We start from the raw sequence: 26,271 nt of genomic DNA, 5'->3' as shown, positions 1-26,271 counted from the left end.
GTTATATTTTAATCTGGTCTTTTAATCTGGTCTGTAACTGTTACATACGCCTATAACATATATTATCTCTTACTGTGCATGGAATGTCTTGTATATAATGTAAAATCTTGCTCACTTAATGTAACTATGTATTTGTAACCATTGGTCATTTATTACTGGTCATCATAACTCTGCGTCCAGGACATACTTGAAAAAGAGAGGTTACTCTCAATGTATTACTTCCTGGTAAAACATTTTATAAATAATAAATAATTAAAAATCTCTGTATGTATATATGAGGTGTCAGCGCCGTCATCACCCACACTGAAGCCATGACATTCATCGTGTTCCCTAGCAGTCTTTTACTCTCTTTACCGTCCTTTACGCAGTCCTTTACATCTGACAACACTTTGTTACTTGCCCCCTGTCTATAAAGAGGCAGGACTTTCTTCAGGATTTTGCCAGTGTGTGTGGATAGATAGATAGATAGATGCCCCCTCAGTGTATAAACCATTTAAATATAAATGTGGAACCAGAAACCTATTGATAGGCACTGTGGATACCTAGGCCCTCAATGTGTGCCTTCAGTAGATTGCACATGTGGTTTCAAAAGTACATTATTATAAAAATGTTTTACCAGGAATACATTGAGAGTTACCTCTTGTTTTCAAGTATTTTCTGGGCACAACAAGATGACAAATAATACAATGTTACAAATATAGTTACATACAGTAAGTGAACAGGGCATACATTATATACAAGACATAGCATGCACATTTATAGATAATATATATTAAAGATATATGTAGCAGTTACAGAACTTACATTACTTACATGTATATTACTTGCCCCAACTCATTACTTTAGTGACTAACTGCTAAAGTAATTCAGGGGTTAACCCCTCCTGCAATCCCCCTGGAGGCCTAACCACTTACACAGTGGTAACTACCTCCATCACCCACCTTCCTACCGACAACAAAAGTACCTCCACACACAAACAGTAATAAGAAAGGGCCATATCAGCCAAATCTGGCTAATAGTGCTTTTTCCCATTTTAAAGTATAAAAAATATAAATTAAAAAAATAAACATTTCAATAAAATAAGAACATTCTGTACAGTAAATAAACACTAGTCATTTAACGGGGGCATAAATAGCCACATTGGCAATTAATGGACACCCTATAGTATATAAAAGAATTGAAGGCCATCCTCCTCATGCTCAGCAGTACCAACATCCTATAAAGAGTCAATGCCCAACCATTAAACACCACCATACAGTAACCCCTTAATTACCTTATCAAGTAGTAACCGTTAAATTAATTAAAGGGTTTACCCCTCCTATTCCCCATCCCTGGGAGACCTAACCCTTCACCCCAGGGCAAGTATCCCCTTCAATTTTTAACCTTAACCCCCCCCCCACCACCACCACCACCCCCACCACCCACACATTAATGGGCAATTCAAACTACTGGAGATATAGTTACATAGTTACATAGTTTCATAGTAGATGAGGTGGAAAAAAGACATACGTCCATCAAGTTCAACCTATGCTAAATTTAGACAACAGATACTTTATCCCAGATCTATACTTACTTATTGATCCAGAGAATGGCAAACAAAAAACCATAGTGTCATATCATCCAATGATATATCATAAGGGGAATTTACCTGCCAATGTTTCCAGTCTCCCAAGTTCTTCTGGAGAGAAATTGCATCCTGCTCTGATTCTACCACCTTACACGATTTAGTATCATCAGTAAAGATGGAGACTTTGCTTTCGATGCCAACCTCTAGGTCATTAATAAATAAGTTAAAAAGCAGGGGTCCCAGTATCGATCCCTGAGGTACTCCACTCACAACTTTAGCCCAACCTGAAAAGTTCAATTTTTGTCAACTCTCGGTTGTCTATCCTTCAACCAGTTTTCAATTAGGTGCATATATTTTTACTGAGTCCAATTTGCTTTATTTTGAACGCCAACATCTTGTGTGGCACCGTATCAAAAGCCTTTGCAAAATCTAAGTAGACCACATCAACTGCATTACCCTGGTCTAAATTCCTGCTTACCTCCTCAAAGAAACAAATAAGGTTGGTTTGGCATGATCTATACTTCATAAATCCATGTTGACTATTTCTAATAATTTTGTTTTCAATGATGTATTCTGAATATTATCCTGTATTAAACCTTCAAGTAGTTTCTCCACTATTGAAGTCAGACTTACAGGTTTGTAATTCCCCAGTTGTGAACTGGCTCCCATTTTAAATATAGGCACCACACCACATCTGCTTTACGCCAATCTTGTTGTACTGAGCCTTTGGAAATAGAGTCCTTGAATATTAAATATAATGGTTTGGCTATTACTGAACTTAACTCCTTAAGAACTATTGGATGTACTGATGCAGCGGCCGTTATTCGAACAAATAACAGCGCCGATTTTGAGTTCTCTGCTGTTCCCCACGCAGCACGAATGCGGCCAAGCGCCCCAGGCACCCGCGCTTATCGCAGTTGTTTTGTTTGAATTCCATGGATTCTGTTTCTTTGTTTGCAATCAAATGGATGAATTGTAATGTGTACAGTATTGTGCTACTGTGCTACTGTGTCAATTTCATGTATTTAAAAGCCAAAACACTAAAATTAGTTTTTCTGCACTCGCCACGCTCACATCTTAGTGCGGGAAGGCTGGAATTCATCCCGCGGTTTCAAATCGGGATTCCGATGTACATGACGCGTGAAGTGTTCGAATAACGGCCGCTGCATCAGTATGCCATCGGGGTCAGGTGCCTTATTTACTTTAATTTTTTCAAACATCCTATGAACTTCTCCGTAGGTGGTATTAGTTGTTGCTTCGGAACCCCCTAAATAGGAGGGGGTGTATTTTGTTGGGGTAGAGGTGGCGGGTAAAGGGTACCTTCACTTGGGTAGGCTGTTAGTTATCCTGGGGGGGAGGAGGGGTAACGGGAGGATTTAACCCCTTAATTACATTAGCGTTTTTTAAGGCATTGCATGACAATTATTTACTACCGGCTAATGTAACTAATCCAGTTTGGTGTCTTCCCAGAACAGCTGAGGAAGTTAAGAGGTGGTGAGAAACAGTCACCATATATGTTCTTCCCTTCGGTGATTTAAATGACCATATAGGAGGGGGAAAGAAGGGAATACTATAGGACCATATACACTAATCTACATCATCATCACCAAGGGGAAGGAAATATATGGAGATTGCTTCTCACCACCTCTTAACTTCACCTTCTTCAGCTGTTCTGTGGAGACTTGCAGCTCCTCCAGACTGAATGGCCAGGGACATTAATGCTGTGTTTTATCCTCCCGGGCCCCAAACCATGCGTTTTTTTGTGTCACGAACGGGTCGAGAATTTTCACGTCGGTCTGTGGCACCGAAAACAGAAAGTCTGGACACATCTGTTGAACGCCTCAAAGACACATGTCACCTGTAAACTTTGTGAATCCCATCTAAGTCACTGAATAATCTGAATGACCTCACTAGAGTCCTTTATATGGGTGACAGGGGACTCTGAGGAGGGAACCAATGGCTACAGAATGTAATTGACCTACAGTACTCAGTCAAATTTGTTGTTTTGGACCTAATTCCAGAGATTAAAGGTCTCATAGTCTCAACAAATCCTTATGCAATGTAGGCAAATGGCAGAAGATAATTTTTATGTATTTATATATATATATATATTTAAATGTAAAACGATAGCAGGTGGTAAACAATGTCCACTTGAACTACTTTCGAGCTAACAGGATATAAAGTTGTTGGTACAGTATCTTATTAATTGGCACTGTTCACTTTGCCTATTCCACTAAATACATATAATAAGTCTCCCCAATACCTTAGATGTTCCATATCCTTAGAATTAAATTGTATTTTATCTATATGCTTTCTTCATAAATATGAGAAATTTAGTTCAATACTTTGGCCAAAATATTTTAAGCTGCAACCACGTCACAGTAACCCCATTTCAGTAGGTCCTACAATACCAATATTATACTGTGATATGTATTTCTTCCACTTCATAGAGGGAGGAGGACACAAAATACTGCAGCCAACAGCATGTGCTACACTATACTGTATGTGCAATGTATGAGATACATCCTAGACAGGATATACAGCCTTGGGGTGAAAGGATCTTCAAGTACTTCTTACTCTTCTATGGACTTGTGAGAACGGGAGTGCCATGATTATCCCTTATTAGTATAAAAAATAACATATACCAGTGAGTTGTACATTTGAAAGGTATCGGCTCGGATATTTTAGTACCCAATACACAGACGGATTTTGGTATGTGGATTGGATTTAGTCTAAAAAACTAGGGGAATCCATGGACCGGATTGAGACCAGTTTGCCCATCTCTAGGCAGAAAAAGACATGTAAGTTGGAAGTTAAAATTATAATGAATATTGGGAGAGAGTGGAGAAGATGGGGAGAGAGGGAAGAAAGTTTGCTCTTGCTACAGTCTATAAGATGGTGCCAGGGGTAAAGAGATAATGAACAAAACTACACTTGCCTAGACAGGTGAAAAAGGCCCCTATATAACTAGCACTCATTGGATAATTATGTAAATGTACGGAATAAAATGTAACCTTTATTGGTTTATGAAATAATATATTAAGTTAGGATGAACACCAAAACACAGACACACAACACTTAGGACAGCTAACAACATGAATAGTTAAAACAAGTATTAAACAACGCACCTCCAGATCAAAACACAGTGGTTGGGGTGGTATACATAGAGACTTAAATAAATTCTAATCCTAATGTAAAAGATGCCTCAGGGTGGTGAATATATATAGGTCCGGAAAGTATGGTGTGTATGTGTATTAAAGTAACAGCCTAACACCATCCAAACCACTCCTGATTAGATTGTCACTCAGAAAAATGTTGGAAGTAGGCTGCAAAAGAAAACAGTGAAGGGTGCGGTTTCAAGAAGCACCCCACTGATAGGTGGTAGTTATGTTCTAATACAGTACAAGAATGGTATTCCAGCCAAATATACTTGGTGCAGCCTGATAGGGTAAATACTTTAGGCTGAATATAGCCTGATTTATTGTATTCACATTCTATTCAGAAAAGGTGACAATTACAAATAGTCCTTGTGAGCAATGCAATTAAAAACTTAAGTAGTATCAGACTTAATACTCTGATATTTTAGTACCCACTCCACAGACGGATTTTGGTGTGTGGATTGGATTTAGTCTAAAAAACTAGGGGAAATCCACAGAGCAGATTGAGACCAGTTTGCCCATCTCTAGGCAGAAAAAGACATGTATGCTGCAAGTTAAAATAATACAATCAAACATCAAGAGTAATATTGAAACTTAATATACGGAATATAAATGTCATTGTTCTTTAGTGAGGTTTGTGAGGGCTTATTCATAACACAATCCATCAGGCATTTGAAATATACTGCTCTCTCACCGCTACATTAGGGTACATTATTATCTAACCTGCACAGAAGTAGGGGTTCTTCCTTGACCTACTGTAGGAGCCAGCATAAATGCCGAAATGCACATCTATTTGCCTTTCCAACCTCAGCTGCCTATTGCATTATACTATAGCTAGATCCAGATGTTTGTTTACAGAATACTTTTGTTACTATTTATCACTGATTTGTGTAGTGTCTAAATGGGTGTCACTGTTGATGTGGTTTCCAACCATTAACACATCAATATATATATATATATATATATATATATATATATATATATATATATATACCACCACTACCATAGTTGGAGTACAAACCCAATGACAAATGGAACCTATTATTGTTTCTCTCAACAAACATTACACTTCCCAGTGACACTCTTCTATGTTTGAAAAATATTAAATATGTATGTCTTCACATTGTTACTCATATATTCATTTATTTTTATGTTTTGGGATTTATTTTAGTGATTAATTAAAAGTTAAATATTGATAGCCTATGGTGTGCACAACAAATGTCTAATTCACCTACTCTAATCAATTATTAGATGTATTCACTAAGTTTGATTGCATTGAATCAGCGCAATCACAGCTCTATGTTACTATGCAACTGCCATGTATTAATATCAGAAGAAGAAAGTTACAACGGTCAGGAGCAGCAATCTGAGAAGCACAGAGTAAGAATAGAATTACATTTGTTTTGTTGCTATTTGTGTCCTTCTGTGGTTACAGTTATTATCATCAAATCATCTGTTCTGGCTTTTTTGCATTACTTTCAGTGACACATCATTTTATTATATTCTCCTATACTACACATTCTGCTTTAGTCCCATGATAACCAGAGATCATCCCATTAATATTATGATGTGCTGTGTACTTAGCAGTGAGCTTCTCTTACCTGTTTGTAGTTTCCTTCTGATGCACGTACAGTATCTGGAGATTCCCGACATTGTCACTGATCTCAGCAGACTCTCTTTATAGAAACCTCATTGCTATGGCACCTGATGTTTCTACTTGTTTATCTGTCCGGAGCCCTGAGAATAGTCCTTAGATGTTGTTGATAATTACAGGAGATAAAATTTACTTTTGTAATAATGATGATTCGACGTATCTGTATTTTTGGAGAACAAACCACTTGGTGATGTGAGGTATTTGCTGGGTCTGCTGAGGATAAATTATCACAGACAGGTAATAAAGACTGGAACATTTAAAAATAATCTAGTACAGATTTTTAACAATACAGTCACTTAACGATTTAGGATGGGGCTCAAAGTTCTCTTAGAAACAGTTTTCAGTCTTATCTTTTCTGTGGAAGGATAGCCCTTTTTAGTAGTCTAAAGCTTATTAAAAAAAGGGGAAAATAAAGTAGCAATTCATGTTTGTTCCATTTCTACCACGCCACTATGCAATTCCCTTCATTGGCTTTCCGTATCCTCTAGACTCAAATTGCAATCCAAAGTTCTGACCAACAAAGCTCTCAACGATGCTGCCCCCCTTTACATCTCATCCCTCATCCCAAAATATATCTCTAAACGTCCCAACATTCTGTAAATGACATCCACCTTTCCTCCTGCCTTATTACGTCCTCTTAATCTCGCCTACAAGACTTCTCCTATGCTGCACCCTTTCTCTGGAATTCCCTATATCGCACATCACAACTCTCTCCCAAAACTCCCTGAAAACTCACCTTTTCAAGAAAGCCTCTCTGGCTTACATCGAATATCTCCCCCTCCTCCCCCCCCTTCACACACCACGCTAGGGCCGGAGACAGATTTTACGAGACCCAGGACTACAATTTCCACTGGGCCTCCCTAATAGGGGGCTGTGCAATGACACCCCTCTATTTATCATACCTCCACCTCTCCCCATCCATCTCCTTAAGCCTCACATATACCCCTCTCATCCACCTCCTTTACCCTCACCCTCTCATCATCCCTCCAACTCATCCTCCTTCCCACAATGCCACCATCCTCCCACTCCCGTCATGTATTACAGCTGCGGCCCCGTTTATCCTAATGCGGCCGTAGCCGCGTCACTGTGATAACCGCAGCCAGATGTGGTAAATTTTCTTTTTTTCCCGGAGCGGTTCCCGGCATGTTAGCGCTCGGATTTTTAGCGCTGTATGCTATACTGCAATACTGTCTAAAAACACAAGTGGGCATTTGTGAGCTGTTGTCTTAAAAGTCTAATAGCAATTCAACCTACAGTACAGCCGTACATTTTCTGCAAGTCTACTGCTGCGGCCGAGTTTATTCGAGCATTTGCCCGTTCTCGGCCGCAGCAGTAACCTGGCGCGCGCCGGAGGGTGCCGGGCGCGCGCCGAACAGCGGAGGAGCGCCCTCCGATCGGGGCGCTCTCCCTCCCGCTGCCGGGTCCGCCGGGTCCCCCGGAACCCCCTGCCACCGTCCCCCACATCGTGGGACACCAGGGCTCCCTTGGGGAGCCCTGGACGCGCGTGCACGGGGCACAGGCACCCGATGACGCGTGACCGCGCATCGGTGATGCGCGGCACGCTGAGGGAGTGCGGCTAGCACGCCGGGGCATCCCCCGGCTTGCGGTGCTAGCCGTGCTCGGATAAAACGTGTCGGTAGTGTATGTGTGTGCGTGCAGTAATTGTAAAATGGAAGATTTACAGTATACAGTATTACAAAAATATAACGTTGCGTCTTCTTCGAATATAAAATTATCACATTTCTATATGTACTGTATTATTTTGTAATCAATACTTTTACTTCTTTTCATACTGTTTTTATATTATGCATGTACTGTACAGTACTGTATGTCTCATTTGAACATTGTTGAAACGCAAAGGCATGTTACAGTATAACATTTCGGCGCATACAGCGCTCTCCCTCTCGCCCCCGCACACACAGAAGGCTAAAGTACTATTTCAACTTCTTATCTACATTACACCTCTTCCACACCATTCCTTGGAATGGATGGCTTTCTGGCTTCAACCTTCCCGAACATGTCATGACATTCCTGCGTGTGTAATGTACAGAGCCTGGTGTCACATTACTACGCATGCGTGTATAACTTCACATTCATTTAGAAGTTCAAGTCTGAAAAAAATAAATGATTCTTGATATTCTGAGATTCAATCGGTACTGTAGTTTTTTAATGTGACACTAGTCATGCACATGCTTTATATGATTTTTATTTATTTGGGGGTGTGGGGATCAAAACATTATGATTACCTGTTGAAAATATTTCTTTGAACTACAGTACAGGTAATCCTTCATGCAGCTTTACCCTCCTCCCCCCCCCCCCCCGCACACACACACAAGGCTCAAGGATTTCAACTTCTTATCGACACCTCTCACAGACCATTCATTTTCAAATGGTTGACTTTGTGGTTTTAATCGTCCCTAGCTTGGTGTCACATCTCTGCGCCTGCGTGTAATCCTCTTTGGGAAGGGACCAAATTGATTATTAATGCGCATGCGTGTATAACTTCACATTCATTTTTAAGTTAAGTCTGGAAAAAATAAATAAAAAATTAGTTTTTGTTTTTTTTCCGTTTCCAGACGTACCTGCATAAAAATTCTTGATTTTCTGATATTCAATCAGTACTGTAGCTTTTTAATGCACATGCTTTATGTGATTTTTATTTATTTGGGGGTGTGGGGATCAAAACATAATGGTGACCTGTTGAAAATATTTATTTCAACTACAGTACAGGCAATCCTTCATGCAGCTTTACCCCCCTCCTTCCCGCACACACAAGGCTCAAGGATTTCAACTTCTTATCGACACCTCTCACAGACCATTCATTTTCAAATGGTTGGCTTTGTGGTTTTAATCGTCCCAAGCCTGGTGTCACATCTCTGCGCCTGCGTGTAATCCTCTTTGGGACCTCTCACAAACCATTCAAACAGTATGACTCATCCATCCACCCCCCCCCAACCCTTTGAGGCTTTGTTTACGGTAACGCATGCACACTTGTGATAAACCCTTCTCGAATTTAATATGTTTATCTGATTAGCCCTTCTTGGCAACTACAGAAACTTGTGTAGACTTGTGATGTTTACAACGTACTAAGCACTTCACACACAAACACAAAGCCTTCTTTAAGAATCCCCCCCCCACACACACACACACATTTAAAGTGAATTTAAAGTTAAAGGAAAAAAAAAGAGATTTATAAAAACCATAATTTGAACCATGTTTTTGATAAATTACCAATTTTTGTCATTCTTTCTTTTTCTTTGGGGGGGGGGGAGGGTTGTGGTTTCAATGATTATGATTATCGTGAATGTAATGAAATATTTATTTTATCAGGAATAAAAAATACAAATAATCATGAATAATACAAAATTCAGTCTTTATCTTCTTTGTACACGTACTGTAGCTCTTCTGTCCGTTGAAAATTGAGGGCCGGTGGATAATCATGGAAGAATGAAAAATACAAATTATCGTGAATAATGCACATTTATAATAATAAAACAGTAATACAATTTTTTAGTCTTTCTCTTATTCGTCATGGCCACATTGCATTCTGTAGCTCATTGAGAGAGGGGGGGGGGGGGTTGTGTAAATCATGACTGTACTGTAGATACACTATACACACAGTTCACACAATTTAAACAGGATACTCCCCTCCCCCCACCTGTCCTTTTTTAGTTCAGCTCTCTCTGAAAAGGAAAGAAAAAATTAGTGCAGTTATGTGCATTCTGTATAATGGCATTGTGTACAGTATAACTACTCCATATTGGACTATGCATTTACTACTGTCAAACTACTGTATACTGGAACTACTGTAAAACTACTGTAAAATACTTTGTAACAGGATTGGTAGTGCAGCTCTCTCTGAAATGAAAAAAATAGTGCAGTTACAGTAAGTGCATTGTAAGGAATCTGTTCCTGGGTTTGGTGGAAACCCTTTCCTTACAGAACTGTGCTGCTTCCAGACAACCTCCCCTCACATCCACTTGTGCTGGCAATTACTGCAGCCCTTCCTTGGTGCTCTCTCATTGGAGGAATGCCCTCACACCTCTCTCCTGGGATTTGCCCGCTGGCCTTCTTATATTGCTCTCTTACATTGCCTCAGTGCCGAGCAAAAACCTTAGTCATAAGATGTAACTATGTTTGCCACAAACACCTGTTTGGCCATCCTGTCCATGTTTCCATGTTTCCATGTTCCTAGTTCCTGTTTCCTAGTTCCTGGTTCCTGGGGCCTGCTGTGTATCTCTATTGCAGAGGCCGTGTCCTGGTTCCAGTGCTGAAGCGGTGGATTCCCAGTGTATTGTTCAGCTTTCTGTTCCTTGAGGCCAGCTGCTTTTCCCATAGCAGAGGCCTGCCTTTTGAGTCCTGAGGCCTGCTGCTCTCCCCTTGCAGAGGCCCGTTCTGGACTCCTGCGCTGAATCATTGGTCTGCCAGTGCTGCCCTGAGGTGTGCCGAGCCCGGTCTGCCCTCTCACTTTGCAGTTACCAGTACCATGGGTCATTCCCGCGCCTCACGCAGAGGCCACTCCTGCGCTGCTGCTACTCTTTTGCTGATGCGGAGCGCACCTGACTTCTCATTGCCGAACCCCTGCTTGGATATCAATGCTGCTACTGTCTCCAATCCTGAACCTGCTATGAACGACTATGAACTGCACAATCATGAACCGGCTGCGCGGCCTAAGGTCGGTGTGTTCACATCCCCACCTCAGCCCCGCGGTCCGGTCCCATTTTGTGGCGAGCATGACTGTTACCGTATGATCGGACCCACAAACTCGGACCGCCCAGTGGTGAAGGTGTGAATGTTTCTGTCGGAAATACTATCTGCAGACCGGTTCCTGTTTGAAATGATGCCCCCGCCTGAAATCCCGTCCCTGTTTGGAGGTCTAACTTTGTCTGAAAGACTGCTCCATAAGGAACTCCTTATTAGGGCATAGCACCTCAGGGAAATAAAACAGACCCTGCTCTCATGTGTCCCTTCTCCTGGTTCACCTGTTACCTGGGACAATGTGAATTCTGTGCAACTGGCGCGGGCTTAAGATTCGCTCCATGAACTGTCCCTAGCGTTTGATGAGTACATAAAAGAACATGAACCTCTCCTCGCCAACTACGCTGTTACTGGACTGTTCCCCTGCGCTGCTAGTCCTGTTACAAAACCCTTGGGGGTACCCCCTTCTCCTGGAAATTACAAAACTGATTTTGTTCCTCTTAAGCCAATAGGAGAATTTGCCAAGGTCCCTGCTACTGACTCCACCTCCCTTTCCTCTGACCCTCTGTCACTGCCTCCTAAGGAAGAAGCTCCCATCTCCTAGCCCTGATTCAACCTCCCTGTGTTTAGACCCCAAGCTTATGCCTGCTTTATCCCCTGCTAGTCAGCTCTGCGAGGCTTCCATTGTAAATTCCTGTATTGCACAAGCTGATGTTACTCTTTTAGTATCAGAGTATGGACCCTTTTTGCCTTCACTTTCTAAATCAGAATTCCTGCACTCAGACTCTCCTGCACTGCCTGCTTTAACCCCTGCTAATGAAACCATTGAGCCTTTCTCTGTGTATTCTTGTAATTCCCATGCCAATGTTAAGTGTCCAGTAACAGAAGATGAACCTTCTATGCGCCCAGTTCCAAAGTCAGATCCCCTTTTCTCTGACTCTCTGACATTGCCTGCGTTAACCCCTGTTAGTTCTCTACCCTTGGGGTTAAAAGCAGACATTGAACATCTTGCGTCCTCGGAGGTTCTAGTTGCTATTTCTCTAGCTACCACTTAAGCGGTCCGCGTACCTGCCTCTGTTTCCTTAGTGAAGTCGGAGCCTTCCCTGCCTGCAGTGGAGGATCAGGTTTCTATTTCAAAGTACCCTTATACTCTTTTAAACCCTCAAGTATCTCTCACTGCATTTAAGAATCTCCAGCACACCCGGTGTTAACCTCTGCTACTGCTCAAATTCTTGAAGTTAAAACTGGTCACCCTGTCTCTGTCCCCCCAGTATTATGTGATACTCCTACCACCAATGAGTTTCCTCCTGTGTCTCAGACTGTTGCTATTCCTGTCCTGGACTCTGAGTCAGTCTCCTTAGAACCCTTTACAGTGATTAGCTTCCCCTTTACTGCCCCTCAGGCTATCACTTCAGAAATCAGCTTACCTGCTGCTGATTCCTTAGTACACTCTGACTCTTTCCTTATTACTTCCAAGTATTATCCAGCACTTCCTGTGTTAACCTGCACCACTACTCTCACTGCTGATTTAAAGCCAGGCTTCCTGTCCCCCGACTCCCCTGTAGTCTGTGAGGCGCCTATCACCTTTGCTAAAGCTCCTGTTTTACATGCTGTCTACCCTGCCATGCCTGTAATACCTGCAGTTTCGTTAATTGATTCCAAGATCCTTGCCACAGAGTCTCCCATAGAGCCTGTTGCACCCACTATGGATTCTCAAAGACCCACGTCTGTAACAAGCGCAATTTCCCCTGATTCCATAGAAGTACCTTGTTCAGTTCCTGCTGTTTCTCAACCCCCCACTTCAGAGACAACCACAATGCCCTCTGATTCAACTGACACATCTAGACTGGCCCTTGCTGTTTCACAGATACCCACTTCAGAGGCTAGCGCAAAGCCTTCTGACTCAATCAAAATAACTAGTTTGGCTCTTGCTGTTTCTCTGATACTTACTTCAGAGACAAGCACAACGTCCTCTGAGTCAATCGAAGAACTTACTCCAGTTCCTGCTGCTACTCAAATACTCACTTCAGTGACCGTTGTACCTTTTTCGTCCCCTATGCCCTGCCTAGGGTAACCGCCCCTGTCTCTCAGCCATTCATTTCTGGAACAAACATACTCCGCACTGTTCAGCACGTCCTGTTATAACCATGGAAGAACCAAAGATTCCCACAGTAAAGCATCTTCCCTCCCTCCCTCCCTATCAGACAGTGCTGCCCTGTGGTGTGCCTAGCCCGGTCTGCCCTCTCCCTTTGCAGTTACCGGTACCATGGGCCGTTCCCGTGCCTCATGCAGAGGCCACTCTGAGATCCTTAGAAATCTTTTTAACAGGCATTGCTGCGTGTAGAAAGAAATTCAAGAACAAGAATGTATATACGATGTTTAGTCGATGTGAAATCAATGTGCAGTGAATCCAAAAATTTAATGGTGTATTTATACTTTAATGACTCACATTAGAGTACGCCCACTTTTAACACCTGCACCTCGTCGCCATGCATAAAAGGTGACCCACATTGCATAGCCTCCCACTCTATGATCTGTATTTGAACTTGCCCTTGTCCAGATACTGCATTGTGCCATCTGCTTCCATGGATCAACCCCGATTCTATGGACGCAAGAACCTACTCTCTTATGCCGTGCCTGTTGTGCAGTAAAAGTGAAAAGGCGGAAGCCATTTCCAAGCCAATGCCAAAGAAAAAGGCTAAGGCTAATAAAGAAAACCTTCTGATGACTCCAAAGGCAAGGGTTTTAAGAAGCCTTATTATGTCAAGAAGAAATTCGCTGATGTAGACACAAAGCAAAACAAATGGAAGCCAACCCATCAAACTTACAGGTCACCTCCTTCATCACTCCTTGACGACGATGCTGCCGCTGCTCTCCCGGAAATCCACAGGTCAAATTCTCCATAACTCTTCTACGACGTTGCTGCTTCTCTAAAGTGAACCCCATTCTCCTCCTCCTATCTAATCAGCTAAGACCAGCTGAACAAGAATTGTAAAACATACAGGACAGCTGCAAGTTCATATTGAACCCCCAAAATAACCACAACATATATATATATACATATATATATATATATATATATATATATATATATATAATAAGCATATAAGTGTCACAGAGGAGTGCTACTGAGCATGGAAATATATATTTAAAACCAGTATGTTTTACAATTCTTGTTCAGCTGGTCTTTGCTGATTAGAAAGGAGGGTGGCTCTTGCTATCTTGTTGAAGCTCACCCCCTCCCACATTTAATAGATATCTATACATATATATTTAGGCACTGTACCGTGTATAAGTTTCACTGGATGTGCACTGAGCTTTGTCTGTGTTTCATGTTCTGTCTCTGGTTTTAAATATATTGCCATGCTCAGTAGCACTCCTCTGTGACACTTATATGCTTATATATATGTTGTGGTTATTTTGGGGGTTCAATATGAGCTTGCAGGTGTCCTGTATGTTTTACAATTCTTGTTCAGCTGGTCTTAGCTGACTGGAAAGGAGGGTGGCTCTTCCTATCTTGTTGAAGCTCACCCCCTCCCACATTTAAATGGTTAAAAGCTCACTCCATAGCATCTCCCACTCTCAAGGGAACTTGCTTGCTTGCAGTATGATTGTGACAAATCTAATACAGAGTGCTTTTCCTGGTAATGTACAGGTTAATAAAAGCTTCAATTAGACTTAGAACTATGCAACTAATTTTGACAGATTTATTATAAATCATTAGTCCATGGTAATGCACAGGTTATTAAGAATTTATATTAGTGTTATGGACCCTTGAGATGTTGTCTGCCGTGTAGTGGCTCAGGGGCTTACAACACTTTGGCCAAAATGTTAAACTAAAAGACCATTTTATTTAATAGATATCTATACATATATATTTAGGCACTGTACCGTGTATACGTTTCACTGCATGTGCACTGAGCTCTGTCTGTGTTTCATGTTCTGTCTCTGGTTTAAAATAAACTGAATTGTGCACATGTTAACTGGAACGTAGACAGATGATAGATTCCATTCTCTTTCAGAATCTCCTCTGTGATTTCAACTTTTTCTGTTTGGTTACATTTTTCCCTTTACCTCTCCTCCCGCTGGGACATCCTTGTTCTCCCCCCTCTTAGCCATGGTAGAGCATCTGGAGACTGGATCAAAAACCTCAAAAAATATTTGCCCATCTCTACTTACTAATTAGCCTATAACACAACCAATATGTACACACATTTTACATTTCTTACACTGTTTCATGTGATCTTCACAGTTATGCCTTCCAGTCTAAATTTGCATTACCAGTGCACATATATCTAATTATGAACCAGTATTGAAAATCAGAATAGAATATTTTGTGGCTTTATTGCAGCTCTAGTATACTGTGTGTTTAGAAGTGAGATTGCACTATTATAGCAACTAGTAGAAACAACACAATGATGAAGCACAGTAGCTCAGAAAGAAGGCATATCCCAAGTGAGAGTGATTTAGAGAGATGTTGAACAGGTGGAAGAAGAGGTTGCCAGATGCTCCACTGTTTAGGATGAAATAGCACAAATTAAAGTTATGCAGGTTTCAATCAGCTATTATTGTAGCCCAGCCAGTAGACTCCATAAATGAACTTGTACTCCTAGATTACAGAACTGAGGTTGTTTAAGTAGAAAGACTTGTAGAAAGTGAACAATTGTAAGGGATTGAAAGCAGAGAAATTCCCCCATAGACCCCAAATTTTTCAAGCTCCTTCACCTTGAATCAGAGTTATTTCCCATTCAGATGCACTGACCCATAACAGAGTTTGATGAATCTGGAGGCTGTTAGGCTATGTATCACACTGATGATAAATACAGGCATTTACACAGCGCAATAATTTCCTTGTGTCAGTATCCAGTACTTAAACTAATAGTTGCAAAGGATAATGCCACTTCAGGCCTCGTGCATTTAATCAGTATGAAGAAAATGAGAGAAATTCAATTTTTAATGCAGTAATACAAATATTGTCTTTTGTATATTATTGATATGAATGATTAAGTCCCTTTAATTTTTGAGTAATGGCCAGAACCGCTCTAGTTGATATTTGAGTTTTTTAGGTCTGTGTTTGACAGAAAAAACGTACAAATACTTTTTGCCTGCAAATAGAAAGTCATAATATCATCTACAGCAGGGGTGCGCAAAGTTTCCTACATGCGCCCCTGTCTCCTCTCCCCTCCGGCTCGCGCCCCCCTCCCCTCCCTGCACAGCTCCGGCATCAAATGACATAGCGGGGTCACGGGATGTCACGTCCGCTGCGTCATTTGACGCCGGATGGCAATGGAGACGCGTCGCTGGAAGGAAGGTAAGTAAAAAGTGATAGAGGCCTCGCGTGATCCCTGGCATTTATATTAAGTGCTTTCGGGGAAGCACGGGGCCTCTGTAACAGCCAGACCCCTCCCCACCGGAAAATCTTGCGCCCCCCCCCCCCGTGGGGCACGCCCCCCACTTTGCGCTCCCCTGATCTACAGTACCAATGATGTTGCATATATCTGTTAGCTGCAGAAGCCATCCTGGTCCTTCTGTCATATTGTGTCCAACGGAAAACTATTCTTACCTTGTGAGAATAAATGCTAATATCTCAGAAACAGGGTGTCTACAGAGGTTAGGGGGATGCGGATCATCTCTGAAAGATAATTGCAAGAGCAATTTCCTCGCTCCAAAAAATCGCGACATGTGGACTGTTTATTTAATACAGAAAAATGTATACTTGCTCTGAATTCCTGTTGTTGGGAAAAATAGCTATATATTTTCAGTGGTGCATTGTATCTCTGTGGAGGGATCCCCTCAAACCACCACAATTTCCAACAATAAAAAATAAAGCAGATGTAGTCATATTTGTGATGTCCAGAAAGGTCCTTTGACCATTTATTAGTATACAAGAAGACAAGCAATAGAACAACATCTCAGGGTAAAAATAATTCAACCTTTTTCAGGTGTACAAAGATCAAACGTGCAAGATCAGTGTTTAAATACAGCTATACATTTCCCACAATCCAGTTCTAATTTGTACAGATAATGTTAATTATCTGATGTCATTAATCAAATCCCTTTAAGTGACATCATTCATTTCAAAATCCAAACTGGATTAGCCCTTTTGCTTTTGGAGTGCATTGCACAGGGCCGCTCCTTTTTTTCCTATGGTCGCGATTTATTGGTTCAGTCTGTCAGTATTGCAGTGAGGCTTCAGATGCCCTGTCTTTGTACTGGTAGGAAGTGCAGCCAGCTCCAACAGCAGCTGTGTGACGTCACTGTAATGGCTGCACAGTGCAGAGAGACTCTGATCAGGGGCACATGTGTATCCACAGGGACAATTTAAACCTCCTTGGATGGACATTATGATTAAGCCTGATGAACGGGTCAGGAGGCCTTGAAACATACTGTTTAACAGTGTTTGGGGGCTATGCACTAAGCTCCGATAAGTCACTTTTAGAGCGCAAAGTGCTCATCGATCGGGCTTTTTTGCTCAACCCGATGCACTAAGCAACGCAAACAGACACTTTGCGCTCTAAAAATTACTTTTTTCAGGGATTTTTTCTAAGTCCAACTTTGCTCGATCGCAGCCCTGTCTGGGGGTCCCCGTGGCCATCCCGGGGTCCCCGCGGGAGTCCCGGGGTACCCACGGGCCTGCGGTACTAATGTTGCACCTCCAAAAATAAAAAACAACAATTCTAGCTAAATACACCCCCTAACACATACAAAACAGTAATGGCCAAAATGACTATTATCCAAATATGGATAATAATGCATTTGCCCATTTTAAATACATAAACATTACAATAAATACAGTCAAAACATATTACACTTACCTTTTACAGGCACCCACGATGAATGCCATCTTCATCCTCATCTTAATCCTGCCCATGACCCCTCCGGTGCTGCAAAACATGCACAACAATTACAATAGCCAATGTAATGTCCCCTAACCCCTTAATCACCATAGCGGTTATTAACCGCTACAGTCATTAAGGGGTTAACCCACTCTCACCCACCACTCGGGAGGCCTACATACCCTCCCACTCTAACCCCCCACCCCGTAAGGCCTAACCACCCTCACCCACTACCCACAAGGGATGCCTACCCACATTCCCTTGGGGCCAATACACCCACCCCCAACACATACAGTACAATAATGTGCAAAATAACTATTATCCAGATATGGATAATATATTATTTGCCCATTATTAAACACATAAAACATCCACAAATCAAAACATGCATTTTTAATCTTAAAATCACCACATTGCATGTTACAATAAATCCAGCAGCCATTGCAAATATAAAAAAAAACAAATTGCAGCTACACAAATGTCTATGACATGTCACACAATTGCATAGTGTGTACATGATGCAATTAATCTGTGCATCATATAACACTATGCAAAATATATGAAACAATAATATACACTATGAACAATGTCCCCTAGCCACCAATGCCATCCTGAAAATCAATTAGAAACTAACCAACATCAATACAATTAGCATCAATCAATTAATCCATTTCCTCAAACAATTGAAATACAATACAAATCAATTATACAATTCCCTATTCAATTGCTAAAGCCAAACCATTGCCAAAACAATTCTAATTTAAAATAACCACCATCATTCTAATCTTACTACCATAAAGAAGCCTTTAGCTAAATACAAATGTAGCGGTCATGTAAAATGGCTACAGTCATCTCTCCTGCTGGCAGTAAGGACTAGGAAGTTGTGGGCATGCCAGTAGTAATTATGGAGGTTTGACCTCACACCCTGGTGAGGTGCCCTATGTAAGGATGGGAGTGGTCACAGACTCTGACTCCCTGATTGGTGATGTCAGAGTTGTATCAGCCCCCAGAGTGTACATAAGGCACAGCACTGTGTCCAAAAGTAGTTCTAGTTCTAGTCCTAGTTCTGGTTCAAGTGCAAGTTCTAGCTAGTCTGGTTATGTTATAGTAGCTGACGAGGAGACTGTGTCCAGGGACCTGGCACAGGGAAAAGATATCCCGGCGGGGATAGGGAATCCCTATTTGAGGCGAACAATACCTTTCAAAGGGAAGTACGGTGATAATGGAGGGCTAATACACCCCATTGTGGAGGGCAGCATGGCCCACCGTACAATAAAGATGCTCTTGATTACCAACCCTCTCATGTGCATGTGTGGAGTAATTGCACAGAGAGGAGCACCACAGAGGAGTTCCTCGCCAGGACCATCCCCAAGTGACCAAAGGGACCCTGATGAGGTGGAGGCGCTGCACTGGATATAGGTAGGACTCAGCACACTACCTCAGCTGCCTGTCTGGACAGGTCATCCCCATACACCATCATGCGGGAGACTCAGGAGTCCTGTAGCCAACAGGTGCACCACCAGACACAACCACGCTGTAATGGGGACTGGTTAGACCACAGGGGCCAATGTGAGATTGGGTGGGTCAGGCCAGTCCAGAAATACCGTTACACAAATGACATTATTAACTACAATGACAAAATAAAGATGCTATATACATTATCCATACATGAAAAGAACATAAACATGAACCAAACAATCAATTATTATCCCTGTATGTCTATCCATACAGATAGATAAACATAACATACAGGGGCAATAATACAGCATAAAATACAAAGCATTTACATACAAAAATCACATACAATACACCCATTCAGTGTCCGTGAATGTATTATATAGATAGATACATTCACAGGCATTAAATGGTATTGAAAAAATAAAAGACATGAATCAAAAATCAGAAAAACTTGTAAAAGTAAAAATAATAAACTTTTCTTTTGTTTACTCACCATTAGATGTCCACTCACCGAAATCCAAGAGACACGGAACCACAGGAACCAATCCACAGGTAAGCCATAAAATAAAAAACCATAACAAATCCACTGTCTGTGTCTTCTTTCTTCTTTTTGGTCTTTTTGGGTCTCCTTCCGTCTTTTGGGATCTTCTCTGGCTTCTTCCGTCTTCTTCCAGCTTCTTCCATCTTCTTACGCCACGCCCTTCTTCTCTTCTTAGGAGGGGAGATGTTCCCTCCTCGGCGACTGGCTTCAAAATGAGGCGATATAGGCTTTTATAGGCCTACTGTATGACGTCACATTTTGGTCAAATGTTTCCCACAGTCCTGATTGGGCCGTGAAAAACATGTGATTTGGCCGACCAAAAAAAAAATGATTACGTCATTTAAAAGCAATGAAAGCACAGGCAATCAGAATGGCTTTGCTTCAATTGCCTTTAAGATGACGTCATTAAAAAAATCATGGCCGGTCTCACATGGTACCGTAGCCAAGCAGAGCGTGGGAACTCCATCCCATCTCTGATTGGCTCTAGTAGACCATGTGACAGAGGCTTGGGGAGAACGGATGTGACGTCTTTGAAAGCCTGTCACATGGTCTACTAGAGCCAATCAGAGTTGGGATGGAGTTCCCACGCTCTGATTGGCTACCGTACCATGTGAGACCGGCCATGTTTCTTTTAATGACGTCATCTTAAAGGCAATTGAAGCAAAGCCATTCTGATTGGCTGTGCTTTCATTGCCTTTAAATGACGTCATCATTTTTTTTTTAGTCGGCCAAATCACATGTTTTTCACGGCCCAATCAGGACCGTGGGAAACATTTGACCAAAATGTGACGTCATAGGCCTATAAAAGCCTATGTCGCCTCATTTTGAAGCTAGTCGCCGAGGAGGGAACATCTCCCCTCCTAAGAAGAGAAGAAGGGCGTGGCGTAAGAAGATGGAAGAAGACGGAAGAAGCTGGAAGAAGACGGAAGAAGCCGGAGAAGAACCCAAAAGACGGAAGAAGACCCAAAAAGACCCAAAAGAAGAAAGAAGACACAGACAGTGGATTTGTTATGGTTTTTTATTTTATGGCTTACCTGTGGATTGGTTCCTGTGCTTCCGTGTCGCTTGGATTTCGGTGAGTGGACATCTAATGGTGAGTAAACAAAAGAAAATTTTATTATTTTTACTTTTACAGGTTTTTCTGATTTTTGATTCATGTCTTTTATTTTTTCAGTACCGTTTAATGCCTGTGAATGTATCTATCTATATAATACATTCACGGACACTGAATGGGTGTATTGTATGTGATTTTTGTATGTAAATGCTTTGTATTTTATTCTGTATTATTGCCCCTGTATGTTATGTTTATCTGTATGGATAGACATACAGGGATAATAATTGATTGTTTGGCTCATGTTTATGTTCTTTTCATGTATGGATAAGGGAGGAGAGATTTACACACAGATACTCACACAACCGCGACCAGAAGTGACGTAGCGGGACGGAGCGGAAGTGACGCACCGGCGAGAGAAGGAGGCAGAATCATCCACCCGAGAGGCAGCTCAGAGTAAAGTGCCTACAAGCATTGGTTTACGGGAGCTGAACAACCCACACAAGAGGGAGCCTACGAGGGGAGGAAGGCCTGGATGACGGCGTCCACCGCTGGAGGTACAGAGTCCCAGGGAGTGGTGGTCCACACCAAGTCACATCGGAGGAGGCGGGTGAGCCTGAAGTTAACCAACTCTTCTCTCCTTGATCACAATGATTGTGACACATGCTTAAATTACTTGTTTTTATTGTAAGTGTTCATTTTTAACCCTATAAAGTCAAGTTTTTTATTGTACTGGTCTGCACTATGGTTATCATTTCTTTTACATACACATTGCTGCTGAGCTGAGAGTTGAAGACCCCATTACCTGGTGGAGAAATCCTTCTAGCAGAGACCATTGTGTGTCCAAACCGCTTGATTTTAACTTACATCTTGTAAGTAGACATCACATACGAGCCAAGACAGAACACAGAATTTATACATTATTTAAAAATTGTCTACACTTAGATTGTGTTTTTCTTGTCTTTTGTTCTATTTCCCTCTATGCTCCCCCTGGATTACAACTGGAGAGTGGATAATGTATTTAGCATCTTTATTTTGTCATTGTAGTTAATAATGTCATTTGTATTTAGCTAAAGACTGCTTTATGGTAGTAAGATTAGAATGATGGTGGTTATTTTACATTAGAAATGTTTTGGCAATGGTTTGGCTTTAGCAATTGAATAGGGAATTGTATAATTGATTTGTATAGTATTTTAATTGTTTGAGGAAATGGATTAATTGATTGATGCTAATTGTATTGATGTTGGTTAGTTTCTAATTGATTTTCAGGATGGCATTGGTGATTAGGGGACATTGTTCATAGTGTATGTTATTGTTACATATATTTTGCATAGTGTTATATGATGCCCATATCAATTGCATCATGTACACACTATGCAATTGTGTGACATTTCATATACATTTGTGTAGCTGCAATTTGTTTTTTTTATATTTGCAATGGCTGCTGGATTTATTGTAACATGCAATGTGGTGATTTTAAGATTAAAAATGCATGTTTTGATTTGTGGATGTTTTATGTGTTTAATAATGGGCAAATAATATATTATCCATATCTGGATAATAGTTATTTTGCACATTATTGTACTGTATGTGTTGGGGGGGGAGGGGTGTATTGGCCCCAAGGGTATGTGGGTAGGCCTCCCTTGTGGGTAGTGGGTGATGGTGGTTAGGCCTCACGGGGTGTGGGGTTAGAGTGATGGGGTATGTAGGCCTCCCGAGTGGTGGGTGAGGGTGGGTTAACCCCTTAATGACTGTAGCATTTAATAACCGCTATGGTGATTAAGGGGTTAGGGGACATTACATTGGCTATTGTAATTGTTGTGCATGTTTTGCAGCACCGGAGGGGTCATGGACAGGATTAAGATGAGGATGAAGACGGCCTTCATCGTGGGTGCCTGTAAAAGGTAAGTGTAATATGTTTTGACTGTATTTATTGTAATGTTTATGTGTTTAAAAATGGCAAATGCATTATTATCCATATGTGGATAATAGTAATTTTGCCCATTACTGTATTGTATGTTGTGTATTGCAATGTTTATTGGGGGCAATTGTCCCCAATAAACATGCTAATTTTCCTGAACCCCTTCATTGCCTTAGCGGCTATCCGCTAAGGTAATGAAGCTGCATTTATGTATTTTTATTAATAGTGTGCGGGAGCAGGGGGTCCCCTGAGCTGAACCGCATTGATTTCTGCCTCAGAGACCCTCTGCTTCCTGAGTTACAGGCCCCAGTTTGGGGCATCGGTGCCAGTGAGGACGCCATCTTTATAGAGCCCACGTCGCGTCTTGGACGCTATAAAGATGGCGGTGGCACTGGCACCCGATGCCTCATACCGGGGCCTGTAACTTGGAAGCAGAGTGTCTCTGAGGCAGAAATCAATGCGGTTCAGCTCAGGGGACCCCCTGCTCCCGCACACTATTAATAAAAATACCTTAATGCAGCTTCATTACCATAGCGGATAGCCGCTACGGTAATGAATTATTGTTTATTGTTATGTGTGCTTTAATACTAGTGTAGATGTGCAGGGGGTCTCCTGATCTGAACAGCATTGGTTTCAGGTCCGAGGACCCCCTACTTCAGGAGATACAGGCCCCTTTATGGGGTGCCGGTATCCCCTGCAGAATGTAAATAACCCGGTCACGTGACGCGGGAGCTTTAAACTGCAGGGGATACCAGCAACCCATAACGGGGCCTATATCTCCTGAAATAGGGGGTCCTCGGACCTGAAACCAATGCGGTTCAGCTCGGGAGACCCCCTGCTCATGTACACTAGTATTAAAATGTTTTTATTTAGTTTATGATCGCCTGTAACAGCCTTGCATGGAGATAGCAAATCTCCATGCAAATGTTACAGGCGACTTTTTTATCTATCAGCTAGCGAACGGAAAGGTTCAGAACGCTAGCACGTTGTGGCTGTTTTGAGCTATTTTGAGCAGGTACGTTAAAAAATGACCTCAAGGCCTTAGTGCATCGCGTCCCAGGCTTCACTTTTTAACGAACCTGCTTTTTGGCCAAATCAGAACGCAAAGCCATTGAGCTTAGTGCATAGCCCCCTGTGTCTGCTAACATTTCCTATCCTTGTGTGTTCTGATCTATTCTGTATTGCTTCTTTTTTTTATTCATTAAAGAAACAACTTGGTGAGACCAAAAGCAAAACGTACAGTATGTCCTTAATTATTATTTTGAGTGCTGATCCAGTTTGGGTTTTGTACAGCTATATGCATCTTGCGGTGTGGATGCAGCATCATAGCACCTTAGCACCTCTAGCTGAATTGTGTTAGACAGGGTGAGTGCTAGTTCATTCAGTTTTGTATGTAATTCATTTCAAATATCAGTAGACTTGCTAATATGTTATGTTACTACTATATGACTAACTATCTTAGTCAAAGTAGCATCACAATCATAATTTGTATCAATTAAATAAAAACAATCAAATTATCTTTTTGCATTCAGACCTAAATGTTTCAGGTGACACGACTTACTAATTTGCTTTCGGATACCTAGTATCTGTAAAATCAAAGGATATAAGGCAATAATATCCGGAAACAATATTATGAAAGTAAGTAGACAGCCCCTCACCCCCATATTTATGACATCATATATTGGTCACATGATATGAAATCCACCCAAGACGAGATATACCAATGAAAAGCTTAACAACGAATGCTGAATATTTTTGTCACTACGCAGGTGGCAAACACCCCTGGCACTAAAATTGTTAACAATAGAGTGGTCATTTGGACAATTCTAACATTATGTACACAGTTTTAAATTCTTAATTAAGTTCCCTCTAATGCAAAATTAAAGTACATTATACTAACCCTAAAATTAAATAGATCAAAATTGTTTTACTTTAGTATTAAGTATATTTTGGTTCCTTTAAGTCATAACTTTCTTTGGAGTATATTAGATGTATATAAGAAGACTCCCACCATAATTTTTACATTTTTATAGTTAAATGGGCTTTAGTGTTCAGCTCAGGTCTCATTAGGATAATATAGCACTTGGGAATGAAGATACAGCACAGAAGTCCTGCACTGGAGGACAGGATGGCAAATACCTCCACGGCCACCATGTATTTGCCTTTGGTGCTCAGATATGCTGGGATAAAGGAGACCCAAACACTGCAGAACACCAGCATGCTGAAGGTGATATACTGAGCTTCATTGAAAGTGTCTGGTAAGTTCCTTGCTAGGAATGCAACAATAAAGCTTGAGAAAGCCGAAAGTCCCATATAACTGAGGGAGAAATAGAATATAGTGACCGAGCCTTCATTACACTGTAATATCATCTTGCCAACTTCTGATTTGGTGTCATAGTCTGGAAATGGCGGAGAGTGGATTAGCCACACAATGCAAATCACAACCTCACCCAGTGAGAGGAGGAGGACTAGATAGCTGGATACTCTGGTCCCCACCCATCTCCTCAATTTGCTGTCAGGCTTCATAGCATTAAAGGCGATGACAACTGTGATGGTTTTTGACAGAACACAAGACACAGCAACAGTAAAAATAATTCCAAAAGCCGCTTGTCGTAGCAGGCAGGTCACCTTCAGAGGACGACCGATGAAAAGCAGAGAACAGAGAAAACACAGCACAAGAGAGGTAAGAAGGATGTAGCTGAGGTTCTGGTTATTGGCTCTTACAACTGGAGTGTCCTTGTGCTTGATAAAGATCACCAGCACTGCAACAGTGACAGCAGAAAAGGAAACAGTAAGGGCTGCAATACCGGCACCTAGTGGTTCCTCATAGGAAAGGAAATCTATCATTCTTGGGCTACAAGTATCTCTCCTTATATTAGGCCAGTGATCCTCAGGGCACTTCAAACAGTTTTCCATATCTGACAAGAGAAAATAATTACAAATATTTATAACATTACATTTTATGGAAACATTTCAAACAGTTTGCTTTGCATTAGCATCCATACCTCAGCATTACTAACGTGGGATCATTAAACATACAAATCGACAAGGGTCTGAGAACAGATATCTATACTCAATAAGCAAAAAATACACAACATGTTATTAGCCTCATTAGCTTTCATCCCCAATGAACAAAAACGAGCCTGCCAAAGAACCAACTGATGAGGGGCCTATTCTAGTAGCCTTGAAAAGTTCGCTGCTACGTCGCTAGGTTTGGCATGTTTCCGCTGAATGGTTTGTCAGTTTAGTTATCACGGTATTCAGAAAGCTCAGTGACCACTCTGAAACCGTGAGGCAGGAAAATGCCCAAACCGTGCAGTCAGCAGCGATAAGATCGCAAGCCTCACTCAAAATTCTCCCTAGTGCGATCCGGGCCAGCTGCATAGA

At 41.5% G+C, this 26,271-nt stretch overlaps 1 protein-coding gene across 1 annotated transcript; it reads right to left on the bottom strand.

Annotated features, from left to right (window-relative positions):
• Positions 1-24,903: 24,903 nt before the first annotated feature.
• LOC142492228 (vomeronasal type-2 receptor 26-like) lies at positions 24,904-25,792 on the bottom strand. Its single transcript, XM_075594898.1, has one exon. It carries the CDS (start codon positions 25,729-25,731, stop codon positions 24,904-24,906), a length of 828 nt encoding a protein of 275 aa, XP_075451013.1. The 5' UTR covers positions 25,732-25,792.
• Between the last annotated feature and the right edge of the window lie 479 nt (positions 25,793-26,271).

The sequence above is a fragment of the Ascaphus truei genome, chromosome 4, assembly GCF_040206685.1.
Source record: "Ascaphus truei isolate aAscTru1 chromosome 4, aAscTru1.hap1, whole genome shotgun sequence".
NCBI classification, from domain to species: domain Eukaryota; kingdom Metazoa; phylum Chordata; class Amphibia; order Anura; family Ascaphidae; genus Ascaphus; species Ascaphus truei.
This window is presented reverse-complemented; position numbering and strand designations above follow the sequence as displayed.